Source organism: Vanessa tameamea, chromosome 7, assembly GCF_037043105.1.
Source record: "Vanessa tameamea isolate UH-Manoa-2023 chromosome 7, ilVanTame1 primary haplotype, whole genome shotgun sequence".
NCBI classification, from domain to species: Eukaryota; Metazoa; Arthropoda; class Insecta; order Lepidoptera; family Nymphalidae; genus Vanessa; species Vanessa tameamea.
The window spans coordinates 6,346,415-6,362,405 of record NC_087315.1 but is presented as its reverse complement, the minus strand read 5'-3'; the positions used below and the strand labels follow the sequence as shown (position 1 = coordinate 6,362,405).

General features: G+C 30.3%; 1 protein-coding gene across 3 annotated transcripts in view; it reads left to right on the top strand.

Moving 5' to 3' along the window:
• LOC113401353 (sushi, von Willebrand factor type A, EGF and pentraxin domain-containing protein 1) overlaps nucleotides 1-15,991 on the top strand; it is a 62,316-nt gene that overhangs the window by 14,679 nt on the left and 31,646 nt on the right. For all 3 annotated transcript variants that reach the window (XM_026641232.2, XM_026641234.2, XM_026641231.2), the window contains exons 2-3: nucleotides 11,466-11,544; nucleotides 14,643-14,667. In XM_026641232.2, the coding sequence (XP_026497017.2) occupies nucleotides 11,473-11,544; nucleotides 14,643-14,667 (97 nt within the window). In that variant the 5' untranslated portion in view covers nucleotides 11,466-11,472. The remainder of the gene's footprint in view (nucleotides 1-11,465; nucleotides 11,545-14,642; nucleotides 14,668-15,991) is intronic.

Below are 15,991 nucleotides of genomic sequence, written 5' to 3'. Positions count from 1 at the left end.
TGTCGATTGGAAAACTTTAGCCCACTGACCTAGTAATTCCCTTAAACCCGTGTCTCAGCTATTGCCTGGTTGTCCGGAAACACCTACTTAGTTCGACGTTCGCTCCCTCCAACGTAATTACTTGGTAAGTACGTTAAGCCTGTCGACCTTACACATGGATATTGGTTTAATTATTCAACCGATTAAAACTATTTAGAACTTAGCAATATACCGACTATACGCTACAAAAATCTGATAATACTTAAAAATTATTTTCTTTATTATATCGAGAAGAGTATATTTTAGATACTAATTGTCTGTTTTCATGGCAATTGAAAACTCTTTCACTTCGAAACGATATATGAATATGGAAGACACGTCGGCCGCCATATCGGATTTGGTTTTAAAAGGTTCTAACAGTAAAACAGTCAACGAACGAGTGACACTGACAATGAGGCATTCCGTATAAGGTGTCCGTCACGTATTTTGTGGTACGTGGAGGTTTTCCATGGATCAAAGCACGTACTGGGCTAACTTTCGAACGCATCATCACAAACGATTCGCAAACAGAGATTAAATACGTTTCAATTATTTTTCTTTTCTATCTGGAGTTATTGTTTGCTTAGCTTAGTGGTGAGAGGACATTTTGTGCTACTTGTTCATTAATTAATATATACTGCATAACTGTACGAGATAGGTTACTAGGTTTATTACAGTTTTCTTTTTTAAATAGCCGATTAATATCTAATCTTACTTAATTACGGAACTTTGTAATATCGTTTATGTAAGAGAACTGCTCAGTATGCTAAATTTATTCACGAATATATAATTTAATTATTTAAAAGGCAATTAGCGTTTTATTAATTGTATACAATATTATATAGTAGAATACAAAATTGTAACATATTTCAAGAATGCTGTTTCCGCAATTTTGTGATCAACTAGCATGAATATTGTCGAGACTGTCCTATTATTTTTCTCTTCGCTCTACAAAGTTAATTGCCCAACGAATACGTTACGACTGTACGTTAAGATTAAAACGTGTATAAATGTATATATTTGTACATCTTAGTAAGCGCATAACTACAAAAATGCACTTTAAAAAAAAGGTTTAAGTATATTAAAACAAAAGTTACAAAAATAAAATCGAGAATTACAGGCAAACTCTTCACGCAAAATATATAAGAGAAAAACTGAAATTAAATTAGCTCTTGTATTGATAACATTTCGAAAATAAATATAACTAATATAAATTTAAGTTATTTGGTTAATGGCTTTCAAAATTCTCAAAAACGGTAAAATTATTTTATCAATCTCGTATATAAATAACTACTATAGGACATTTGATTGAACTGTACTCAATTTATAAAAAAATCTTAAAAAAATAAATTCCGATTTGCGCGGCAAGCAAACCGCGAGATACTGCTTGATTAGCGAAGCGTCGCTTAGTTCGCATAACGTGACCGTTATGTTGAGTCTTAAGAACATTCACATTGGACTAGGTTATCAGTGAATATTATATCTTACTTTAATGGAATGTATATATTTCTTTATTACTTAGACATTCCCTGTAACCACTTTTTGTGAGAATTGAAATTAAACTAAAGTATGTCGGCCAACAATTTTTAGTATTCCGTACTCTATATTTGATACAATTTTTGTCATGTCTTCCGACTTTCTCGATTCATCGGCTTAGATTTTATTATTTATACCTAACGAGTAAATATAATTAATATAATTTACTTCTTTTGCATAAGATAAATTATATTAATTTTAAATAATAAAACGAAAGGTAAAAAATGACAAGGATTTAATAACAATTCGAATGTCATTCATTCATTTCGAATTGACACGTCTAACCATCTCAATTCTAATAAAAGCCACCACTCCCAATAACAGTTACGCCTTCGGAAAATTAAAAAATATTCATTGACATGTTTTCTATTATATATAGTATTATTAATTTCATCCAAGGCTGTGTTTTCTTAAAAATGTTCGCAGTCGTAATTTATATTATAGTTATAGATATTGAAAAATAAAAGGTATTAAAATATTTATCGTATAAATTAGTTACCGTTAAGTATTTTCAATATATTTACTCAATTATGAATCAGCTATTTTTATACTAGCTTCAATTTTATTCTCAGATTCTTAAGATAATCAAAAATAAAAATCACAATTGTTGTAGATAGTAATATTTTACCAAATCATTATTTGTATACAGCATATCTTTATCCATCCCATTCCCATGATCAACATAAATAATATGATTTATTTATCTTTCCAGGTAAATGGGTTCTCTATTGCCGAAAGGGAGCTATCGGATATCCGATTTGCGTTTTCGGGTATTAAAGAGCCACTCGTTCAAATACATTGAATAATGAAAAAGCAATGCCTCTCACTTTCTTCGTATATCTTTTTAAACCCACGTGTGTTATGTGAAAGTGAATATTCGAGAAGCAATTCTCACCGTCCATTCCACAATTATTGCCTACCAGTTAAAGCTATTGATTGTCCGAAACACCGGCACTTGACTTTCCCGTTTACGCTTTATGAAATCACAGCTACGTATATTTTATACGTAATAGTTATTGACCAATACGGAATATTGAATGCACGAACGCAAAACATTTTAAAGTAAAAAGAGATTTTATTTTAAATGAAACATACAGTTTCAAATTTGTTCTTTTTTGGGTTCAAATATTGTTTTTATAAAGCAATAGTATTTAGGTATAGCCGCAGCTGTGTAACAGAATCATTGAATGTTATCATAATAGACATAGCAGTTGATGGAATGCGTGCATTCGCAAGTTCGATTTCGGGCAAAGCCGAGTAAGTGTTCGTGTAGTTATTTTGTGTTAATTCATCTCGTGTTCAACGATGAATGAACATGTGAGAAAACCTGCATGTATTAGTCGAAATTCTGGATATTTTACCAATGAACCAACCCATATTGGATCAACGTAGAACAAGCTCCCAATATTCGAAGTATTCCTTATATGTTTTTTATTGAATTGGATTGTTTTCGAAATTGAACGATGCTCCTTTATATGCCACTTCAGTAGAAAATTAAAGCTACTTATTCTCGACGGAATGTTTGATATGGATTGATATCATAAATATAAGTTTACATTCGCTAACATCGAAAGTGTGTTTAGCTTAGTAACTTTATATGCTATTGCCATTATGCATAGAGTACAAAATCATAATTGTTATGGAACGTTAATTGAAAATTGTGTTTATATATCTCAATACATCTTGGTTTTAATTTTCAATGAAAAATATTGAAAGAAAAGGAACTCCTAACAATTTTCATAAAATGTAATAAACCTTTGAGCTTAAACTACTTCGAAGTGTTGACAGAGCTTTATCAGACTGCCGTACTCTGCTACGCTAATAATTACTCCTATTTATCTTACAGGTAAGAGCTTTTAAGATATAACAGTAAACATAAGCTCATTAGATTGTAAAAAAAAAATGCTTTCACGCAAAATTAAAATTCCTTAGATTTCCTTTATAATGTGGATTTAATTATGAGGCAGTTGTAGTTTAAATACAATGAAATTATAAGAAAAGAACTTAATTGCGTCTAAATGCTGGCTTAACTATTGTTTTTTTCATTTTAAAGAAAAGGATCTGATTCCGCTACGTTAGCACTTTGTGGATTTACCTATCTCGGAACTTTTTTCAGTTATTTGCGGGTTTCCTTATGAATTTTTTCATTGCAGAGCGACTAAATCGGATATAACAACCCGTCTTCTCAACAAAATCGTCTGCTTCACTTTTAAAACTATATTATATCCCGAACAAGATTGATATAAAGTTTATAGGATGAAAATATAGTAATATTATTTAGCTTTAAATTTTGTCAACGGAATTTCCTTTGACAACCCCTGACATTGACGTTTACGCTACAAGCAGTGTCACTTTGTGATATTCTTATATTTTAATCTTGAATTTGGCGACTCAATAGCCGTTATTACAACTAGTCTATAATTAGTTTCGAAGATAGAATCTACTCAAATCTACGTTAATAAAATGATTACATTGTTGTTTTACAAATTAAAATAAATTATTTTACCGGTATGATGCATATCCCTGGGAGGCAATATTTAAAATTATTAAAGCCTACTGCGGTTTAAAATTATTACTATTCGCCTCGGTATACCTAAGTGAAATAAACGTATTTATTCGTACGCTTTCGAATCGGTGGCATGCTTCCAGTTGTGCTATTTATTGCATTGGATTCTCGTTGTCTATATATTATGGATTTAGGCAAAATATTCAACTGCGTAGATTAGAATTAATGAACAATCAACATTAACGTGAAAACAAATTATAATTATAAAAAAGTTTGCAAGAAGTTTCTTGTCGGTAGGGCTTTGTGCAAACCCGTTAGGGTAGATACCACCCACTCATCAGATATTCTACCACCAAACAGCAGTACTCAGTATTGTTGTGTTCCGGTTTGAAGGGTGAGTGAGCCAGTGTAACTACAGGCACAAGGGACGTAACATCTTAGTTCCCAAGGTTGGTGACGCATTGGTGATCTAAGGAATGGTTGATATTTCTTACAACGCCATTTTCTATGGGCGGTGGTGACCACTTACCATCAGAAGGCCTTTTTTTCGTCCGCCTACCGAAATCATAAAAAAAAAGTAAAATTGAACTCCTTGAACTGGATTTAAAAACTATTTATAAATAATAATATATTTTAAATATATATAAATAAACTTTTGGTTGTGACTTCATATACCTATTAATAATCGTAACATTTGAAATATACACAGCTGCAATGTTATAGTGTGATACAGTTATTGTTATAATAACGATTATTAGATTCCTATAGAAGCATTTTGACTGATCATTTTCATGAAACAATTGAAATTATTGCTCAAAGCTAACATTTATTCATCAATTAAATTGTTTAGCAGGCTTCCATTTGTAACGGCACTATTATTATACGTTATGTAGACTGACATAGTCGAATAATTTATTTGACAGCTATTAATATTCAGGACGAAGAAATCTAGAATCCCGTTGTAAACTGTCCTTGTATGTTTTATAACGGAAACCATTGACACACATTCTTTATGGTTATAAGGACGATTTATAATATTCAAGCTACGCGCTAAGCTAATCGCTGATCAATCACTTTTAGTTATTATGCCACAAATATTAATATTATAACATCTATTTTAAATGTGTTTTTATTACCATAATTTTGTACCGAAAAGTGTTTTTTTTATGCCTAAGACGCATATATTTTTTAATTTATTTAATAAATTAAAATTATAAAAGTAATAATTATAAAGTTCAAACCATTGCGTAATTTTTATACATTTTATATTTTAATTTATAAGTTCTATTATGACATTTTTTTTCGACACATTCAATAACTTAATGATAGAAAATTGGCTAGATAATATATTCCATAACTGATGAGACATACTAATTAATTAACTACATATATATGCAGAGAAAGCTTAAAGTTAGCAGAATTTCATCCGTCCGATGCATGTTTCCTAATTCACCAACACGAAAATAAAGTGTGTCTTGTCTATGTGTCATTTTCGGTTAAAATTCGTATGTCCTTACCGCTGGGCCATCCAAGCACACTTACTTTTAATAAATCTAATGTTAGATGCTATTACATCTTATAAATACAAACCATAGCTTAAAACTTATATAACCAAAAGTCGTTTTTTGTCATCACAAATTTCACTGATTTGTATGATATTATCTTCAAAACCGGTTCAGCAGGCGTAGTTGTGAAAATTTTATCGCATTTGCCTAGCATCAATTTAAAAGCGTGAGAGACTACAAACATTTCAAAACGTTCATTCAGTGCGCAATAATATAGAATAAGGAGGTCACTTTTAAGCAAGCTTCTCATTATGACAATGGTCAATTAAAAGTTACTTCTCGCCCTATTTCTGCAATCTAACTGTATTTGGGAAAAACCATAATTAAAATACATGTATAATAATTTACGTTTAAGATCTATGGGCAGCTTATATTTAGCTTAATAACAACACCGAATATCACGTTATAGTTTGTTTAGAACACGCTACTAAAAATACCATTTAGTATTTTGAATTTCCATAAAAGTCCTCATGTTTTCAACTCGCTATGAATATCGATGAAAAATAAATATCATATTTATTAACCAAAAAACAAACTATAAATGTTGAACGATGTCTAGTTTAAAAAAAAAAGGCTAGTACTCTGTACGTGATACGTTCTTTCTTTTTATAAGTTTAATTTTGTATAAAATATATTAAAAATAATTAAATGGAATTAAGATACCTACCGTTTTTAATAATACGAAAAAATAACTTTCTATTACGAATAATCTGATGATATAATCGATTTCTTTCAGAACTCCACGATAACATTAGAAAGTAAGATGAGCAAAGAATGTCAGATAAAGAATTATAATATAATATAGCCGAACGTGAGCTACTGATTACACCTGTGTGAACCATCCACCTATGTATACATACAAATATATTGTCTATTTGTTGGAACAAATATTGACTTTAAATATTGCGTTTTAACATTTATTTAAAATAGCAATGTCCCATCTGAGAAAGTGATCATCAACGCTCATTATCATTGTCACTATAACAAATGTGAACAGTCTTACATCGTCAACGTGCCACCAAACTTAGAAAGTAAGATATTATGTCCCTTGTACATGTAGTGACCCTTTCTCCCTCAACATTTTAATCGGAAGCCAAAAAGTATTACTGTTTGACGATAGAAAGAGCCCAACCATGAAGAAGGTACGACTTAAAATAATATATTCTACTTGTAATTTTTTATATATCGTTTAAAAAAGCTTTTTTATAATATTTTGCTTTAATACTTTCGTAATTTATATATGTTGTACCTTCTTCATGGAAGGGCTCTTTTTACATTGCAACATGCATTGTACAATATCTGACAGCAATTCTAAATCATTATTAATCATTAAAAATTATTTATTCAATTAATCAAATAACATTATATAAATTAAACTTACAAATATTTAACTTTCCTTTTAAAGGTTATTAGTTTAATGTCGACGATTTTGAATCATGATTAATAATTAATATGAAACTTTACTACAAAATGAACCGTAGCGAGAAGCAGATTTACAAATGTGCCGCTTAAATGTTGAACCAATTCACGAACTAAGATATAATTCATAGAAAACTTAAAATATCATGTGATAACATCCAAATTTAATAAACACTTACATCGTCGTAAAGTAATTATATACTTAAAATACAACGAATATTATTTCTTCTCCTTTGATTATCTGCTGGTATACCTACTAATCATTTAAAAACCACTTTAAAAGTTAATTGTAATACAGGAACATGAAATTCATGCCTGTCACGTCAATAGTCTAAATTTAAAGCGGTCGAAACTGCGAAGCGAATTTATATAATAAGTTAAGCATAACATAAAAAAACGACCCCTCGTGTAATCGTGTAGATTATTATTAATTATTTATTATTTATCGAGTAATTCACTTAAAGGCATTCTACCTTAAGAACTTATATTTAAGAATTTATATTTTTATAACAATAAACTGTCCCAAGAAATAGGAAATGCTAGTATTGAAGGCCTTCCTAATGATTCGTAATATCTCTTTCACGTGCCCTCGTGGCCTCCTCTCGCGATGTCTGAGAATCGCACCCATTGTCTTCAATAGTGAGCTTCTAAAAAGCATTTTAAGTTAAAGTGTAGATATATTATGTTACACTTTTATATAATGTATATGACATCTTAATACAATTGGTTTTATTAAAATTTTAATTAATCCGTTTAACACTTGATTTACTTGATTTACAGTACGTACGCGTTGATATTATCAAATTATGTCTTCATAAGAGTTAAGTAGGTTTCAGCCCAATTTTCGAACATTTTATTTAGTCACAAAAAAAAAAATGAACAAAAGAATATCTAGCCGTGTTGGCGGAGTGGTTAGAACGCGTGCATCTTAACCGATGATCGTGGGTTCAAAGCCAAGCAACCTCTTAATTTTCATGTGCTTCATTTATATTTATATTTCATCTAGTGGTCAGCGTTGAAGGAAAACATCCCAAAGAAACCTGCATGTGACTAATTAAAAAGAAATTCTGCCACATGTGTATCCACCAACCCACATTGTAGCAGCGTACTGGTTTTCCAGTACGCTGATACAATGCTTATTCGCTCCAAACCTTCTCCACTAAGAGAGAGGAGACATTAGCCCAGCAGTCATCAGCAAGTATCATTTACAGGATGATATTTCACTTCACTTTTATTTAAAAAATCTTAAAAGAATTATCTTTAAGACCATTAATATAACAATCTGACTGCTGTATAACTTAACAATTTGCCAATTTAGATCGACGAGATAAGCTGTAGCGTTTCTTTCGATGCAGCGAAAATGATAAATTAATCCATCTGATATTAAATTCCATTACTCGATGCGGGTGCTTTGTTTTTCATTATCAATGAGTAATTAATGTCGTTTAAATTTTCATAATCATTTTCGCATCTGTTTTAACAATATTTGACCCAATTTAATTGAAATAAACGTACATAACGTATACATACATAATATTAGAAAATATTTTCTACGTATATTATTGATCTAACAACGGTTCAATTAAAGTATCAATGTAATCGCAAATTAATGACTTAATTTTATTTTAATCTATAAAAGCATATATTAACTACGAAAATATTATAAGTTTCCTAATAATATTGCCCCATCCGTTCATAAATATTACTGGATACGTCCGTTTCCTTTCTTACAACATACTTCTAATAATTGTGAGAAAATCTGTGTAATTATCAATTATTTTGAAAGTGTTTAAGCCCTAGTGATAAATGGTTTAAAAATGGTTGAATGTCAGTGTTTCCTGTAATTTCACTATTGCTTCAAAAATATACTTCATACTCAAATTACTACTAAAATAAAATATCTGTAGTTACGCTTCTTGAATTCAAGGTCGCGGGATCTTGAAGGGTAATATTATTAATAATGTTTTTTTTTAGCTACAAATGAAGTATTGTTCTGAGTCTCACGTCATTGAAACGAAAATATGCGATTTTAAAACCGGCTTTACAGCATGATATCACCTGAGTGACGATGACGAAAAACCTTCGAGCAAGCGGTTGTAATGCAATAAATACATACTTAAGAAATAAAACGCGACTAAAAGTTGAAAAAAAAAAACACCTCAAATACTAGTTCATAGTAATCTAGTAAAAGCGTACATTGCAACTTCCCGAGTAAAGTTTTAATATGCACATTATGTAGAAATCGACACTGTTCATTCATTACGTTTTTTTCACCTCTATATTTATCATTTAATCGATTTCTGTAATGTAACATACACAATAAAAAATATATTTATTCTTAACGACATGGAACAAAGACAGCTCTTTAAAAATAATTCGAAGACAAAACTAGAAACCATAAGTATTAAATATTCGTAAAGCACGTAACAGTCCGAGCACAATACATTAAGAAACTTCCCTCGCTCCAATTTGGGTAAGCCACCTAATGAATTCTGCTTCTTTAAAAGCCCATTAGCAACGTACGTGACTGCAAAATACTAGCAAATATTTTATTTTCCGTACAAATTTGCCCAGACCCTCCAAGCTATCATTCCGAAAGAGCGATTAATTGCTTGTTATAAAGATTAATAAAGGTAAGTGTTACGCATTTCGCAAATTATGTAGACTTTTAAACACATTAATTTTGGACGAATTTTCTGACAAAACAGGAAAGGATTTTAATGTTCGTTACATTAACGTAAGTTTATTAGGCCACTTAAATCTTCGTGGGCTATTCATTTTATAATAATTCGTTATTATTGATTAAAAGCAACATTAACAAAGTTTTAGTTTTACATAAACATTTAGTAACCACAAAAGAATCCTATCAAATATTAAAACAGCGAAATTGAAACAAAAATGAAACTTATATCATAAAACTTTGCATTACAAGTCGTCAGAGGTACAAAAAAGACATATACAGATTGCCATCCCTTAACACGAGGGCGAAGTCATGAGCGGAAACCATTTAAATAAACGTTTGCTTGAAAACAATTTTGGATTGTCACAATTAATTTGCCGCTATTGTGTTAAATTAACAAACCGTTTAATTATATAACCGAGAACCGTGTCACTACGCCTGCATCAAAGTTGGTATTAAGACTAATTACTATTAGTTATGCCAAGTTAGCGAATGTTCATTAATAGTTTAAAGGCCTGCAATGCGAATGATTTTTACAAACTACACATTAAATAGAAGCTGAGCATGAAACCACTGGGTTCGACTGTCAGTCTAATCAATTAATATTAAAAAATCCTTTCAAACAACAAGCTTTTATATTTGTATAAGTATACACAATTTCATGTATGTGCTGTTGAGCGTTGAGGAATTTCTTCTGAACTGGAGCCAATCCTGGTTAGAGAATTGTGTCATGCTTGCTATAACACTGCATTAAGATCGGAGCTGCAAGTAATTCTAATACCACTTGAAGGATCAAAACTTCCAAACAAACATTGCAAGTTAAATAAGATTTTATAAAAAATATCGTAATTATTATATCAGATTTTAAACCTATTAACGGATTGGTTATAAACAATCCGTTTGTCCCTAAATAACTTAATTTAAAACTCTTCTATTGGATTTAGCTGACACGTTCATGAAATAGTAGTATTATTATTCGAAATTTATATTTTCTAATCCTGACATTATACGTTGTTCGAAACATAAAATGTACATTGTATGTTTTAATTATTAAATAAATCAAAATATTCTTCATCGTCATGTTACTGTGTTGAATGTAAAGCTGCATTATATGACTGGTGATTTAAAAAAGATTTAGGTCCGAGTAACTACCGTCATAAATTTAAATATGATTTATGTGTGATGGAGACGCGACCTATGGGAGAACCTATATACTGTAATTAACTTTCAAGTAAAAGCCTATGTCACGGAGTAATAGGTAATCAGAATACTAACTACATTTGACAACGATTCATGGAATTACTGATTGTTGAATCTCATGTAGAAATTGACTTGTCAGAAGTTGTGTGCCATTTATACAAACGTGCATCGATTTAATTGCAAACAAGAGTAACTATTGAGTTTCTAGCCGGGTCTCTTCGGTAGAATTCACATTACGAAACAGCAGTCCGCTTTTGACGATTCAATAATCAAGTACTTTTTAAAAATGCTTGATTTAATTTCTATCAAACACAATTTTTTTAATAAATATATTCATTATGAGTTAGGTATATAATATCGGCCGAGAGATAAAGATTTTATGACACGGGTTTATCACTAACACAGGCACCGACGATGCACGACCAGAATGTATATCTTATTTTTTTTTTACATGTAAAGGCAATTTTTGTTTTGTGATGAAAATAAACTTAATTTTATTATATAAAACATTTTTTTTTCAACTTGTTATTTTTCTTTACAGATTTACGATGTTGATAAGGTGTCGGGCGGCACTAGGTGTCGCCTTGTTCCTTTGCCTAGTTTCATCGACATTGTCTGAGGTGAGTTTGAACTTTGTATTAAATTAATATTATGATTATGCAAAATATAATATTTTGTAATGTTCAAAGTTCAAAAAAATATTTTACTTGTTAAAAATTCGAAACAAATATTAATAATTACAATGTTTCATTATATGTATATTATAATTTAAAACGAGTTGGTAGGTTATAGTATTACGAGTAGGTTAGTCTTATATTTACTATTTTACGATGTGTAATATCACTGTATATAAATATACAGTAATATTATACACATATAATTTCGACTGAATTTTGTAATAATATCAAAACTATGCTAAATTTGTTTGGTGTTTCTAACCCAAAACTTTTGCCGGTACTTTGGAATGCCTCTTAAAGTCATTAATAAAATGCTTCTGAACACAACCTGGGCTCAAACTATTACGGAAATACAACAATGCAAACAAACATTTAAAATAGTAGTAAAATTATACACATCACGAAGAATTAATTAATATAACTAAATTTGAAAATCCAATCTAAAACTAAACAGCTTCGACAACATTTGCTCTCAACGAATATTAAATTATACCGTGAGCTATTTGAAAGAAATACTTCCGATTTCACGACATTTCTAAATTGAAAAAGGACGTGCCTTTGTAAGGTAAATAAAGAACAGGCGCATTTTTCCGTCGTTTGTCATTAACGTCTCGTCTTAACTAACAACATAAATAATAATTTCTATTTATCTATAAAAAAAATCAATATTGTTTCACTGTTTAAAAGTACAGACAATGAGCAATTACAGTTTATTATATGCCGACATTTTAAATGAGAACTGAACTATTGTTAAGCGGCGCACTTTAATAGTCTGGATGGTAATACTCGTGTAATTAAAACTGTTAAATTTATCGTCACAGCCAGTCACGAAATTACCGAGGAAATTAAAAAAAAACTTAAACACACCATTCGCGTAAATCATTTTAACAATTTCTACAGTCGTATGTAAAATATTGGACGATAATACATTTTTTTTTCACACCCCATTTCCACCGATACACTTGAACATTTATTAAATGCTTGTAGTGAAATACAAAAATATGTAGATGTCATTCTCAATTTACTGTCCTTCAATGTGCATTTTTCTCCAACATAACTTAATCTGTCGCAATTAGTGAATAAATAGTTGAAAACTATTTGCTATTTCGAGGTCGCTCGCTTAGAACAAACAGTTACCTAAGATAGATCTAAATCTAAACAACTTTCATCCTATTGAGGCTGATGCAAATTGGCGAGTACGTAATTTAACTTGTTAAACAAACATGGTTTGGTGCGAGTGGGCACTTTCAACATTATTTGATTTAGTAAAAGCAATAATGTTAGCCGAATATTTTCCAACGATCGTATGTATAGTGTAAATATGAAACTGTTGACTTTATGTTTTAATTATATAATTACGTAACGTCACATAATACTGTTGTTTTAATCAAAGTTCTTGTATTATAAGGAGTGTTATTTTTTCGTGACTATAATATTTCAACATTTTTAATCTGTTAATTACTTAAGCAATATGTCGGACAAGATCACGTCACTACGTAAATATTAGTTACCCAGACTTGGAAATTACACGAAACATAATTATTTTTGTATTTCATTTCTATGTTTTTCTTAAGAACACAACAAAATACATTATTAATGTCAAGTCTCTTTTATTTTATTATAATTTAAATCGAAAAAATAAAATTGTTTAATTAAAGATATATATCGAATAAAACTTAAATTATTAGCGCCATTACGCATCAATTGCTAACAAGGATCTGTCTGTTTCCGCTTATTATGGCATACAACCGCGAATAGATAATAAAAAAGTATGTTGCAATTCTGAATACGAGTATAATCGTAAAGTCCAGATGTGTTGAAAATTGAGCTTCCATATCGAACAATTTGTATAGTTACGATACGGGTATTGTATGAGAATGTGAAATATGAATCATTTAGTTAAAATGAGTACGTACACCTATATACATTTTGCCGTTTACTTTTCAGAGTAAAAATGCCGATATTATAGCTATTGTGGACGATGTTATAGATAATATCAGTTATTGCAATATTACTTTTATTTTATTTAATATCTGTAAACCCGTGAAGCGGTGTACGTAAAAAGCTCTAGTACAACCCAAATATTTATCATACTCTGTGTTTTATTTCATATTTAAATAGAAAAATTAAATAGAAAATAAGAATGAAATTTACTTTGAAATTAGTTTAAGAATACAATAAAAAGTTAATATTAAAAATCATTTACATTTATTGAGTAAAATCAATCCACTTGTTTACCGCTATCATTAAACAATGCAAAAACAACTCCTTATTTAAGCATTCAAATAAAAAAACACAACAGCTTATAAAAATATAACATACAATGAAACTTGTATCGAGCAATTGAAACGTTCCTAAAACAATAGCATTATACATTCAATCCAATTATTTTGTTCCGTAACATTTGTTAGTTTCAATATATCTGAATGCGGTCACGGGTGGCGGGCGGCCTCGATCTCACTTTCCCTGTTTGGCAAGCCGGTCCAAATGCTTGATATCACGACTCCCATACTTATTGTCAAAGGTATAACGAGTTTTTTTTTATTGAAAATAGATAGGCTGCCACCTATCACCACCGCCACCATTGTAAGAAATATTAACCATTCCTTACAACACCAATGCGCTATCAAGGTGGCTGTAAGTACACTGGCTTATTCATCCTTCAAACCGGAACACTATAATACTAAGTATTGCTGTTTGACGGTGGAATATTTAATGTGAGTGGATGGTAACAACCCGAGCCCCTAGAAAACCCTACTAACCAGTACCAATAGAAATTATCAAAATAATTCACATATAACTCAAATATTTATACAAAACGACCAAACAGATGTATATCTTTTATTTAAAAAATATATAATAGTTTATAAAACTAAGCCGTAAAGCGAATCCGTACCCTTTGTACACTTTAAGCTTTGTGTGTTAAATAAGTAAGATCTACTCAAATTAAAACCTAAGCACTTACATTTTAAAATTTTTATACAAACGAAAACTATAATTTAGATACGTTGCAAAATATTAATTCATAATTCTTTTTTCAGGGCAACCTCTTCACCTGTCCGAATGGTAAGTTGATTTATAAAATACATTTTCATAAAGCCTGTATACACTGATATTACCCGCATAATATTTGACAATGTGCGTTAATGGTGAAAATTTCACACGAAATACCATCTATAGTATAATTGGTTTAACAGTCATGTGTGCGTACCAGAATCATTATACTTTGTTATGTGTTTTATTATATGAGCCGAGATGGCCGAGCTGGAGTTCGATTAAAACAGACAGTGGGAAGCATCACTGAATTTTTATTGTACTTAATTTTTGCCGGTAATGCAAAAACAACGAGAGTAAAACATCACGTGTCGAATATAAATCTCCTACATGTCTGTGTGCTACCGAAACACATTGGAAGAACGTGGTAGATTGGACGAACTGTTACCGTTGACTTTACTTTTCTTTAAGGATTTTAGTGTGACGTAGTGTTACCGTGAAACAAAGTAGGTTCGCTTTTATTTAGTTTTATTGCTAGTGATCCGCCGCGTGCAATTTATTAATATTGAGTAGATATATTTATATATTTTATTATTACTAAATTATTAAAATTATAAACAATAATAATAATAAATTTGTTATGGCAGTATTTGTATAGCGAAACATAGATCAAAAGCTGTTGTCCACGGCTGATAAATTCAAATTTGAATACAACGATTTGATTAGACACGTTATAATGCAGTTTTTGCTTCTGCTAAGGTTTAGCCAGCGTTCGCTATATAAGCGTACAAAAACAGTTTTTGAGCAAAACACCGGCATAGTTAAGCCGAGATACCGACAGAGGCAGGCATACTATTTATACATATAATTTATGTTATGTTAAAGGAAATATACTAAAAGAACTTTTTTTGACGACTTATTGTTGAACCCGCTTTATACGGCTTATTTGGGTTTCCAAATAACATTAGTATGATGAAACTCAACTGCTTTTGCTTATTTTCGTGCCTTGCATTCAAATGCACTTATTAATTTAGAAACTTGTTCCGTAAACTGAAAGTTAGTTAATACATTTCTAGTATTAAAATTACATACGACAGTTTCTATTCTTGTTTTGAATCACTTTAATTATATATTACTATGTAATAATAACGTTTAAATATTGTTAATTATTCCGACCACTTAAAGGGATGTGATCACTGTCACTAGATGTTTAAGAAATATTAATCTTTTCATACAGTGCCAATGCTCTACCAACGAGGAAAACTTGTTCTTTGAGCTTGAAATAACGTGAGAGAAAGACTCAGCTCTTTAAACCTTAAAACCACAATAAATAGGCTTAGCAATGGAATAACTAATGATTGGATGCTAATACATACTTTTCTACAAAGTCCTTCCA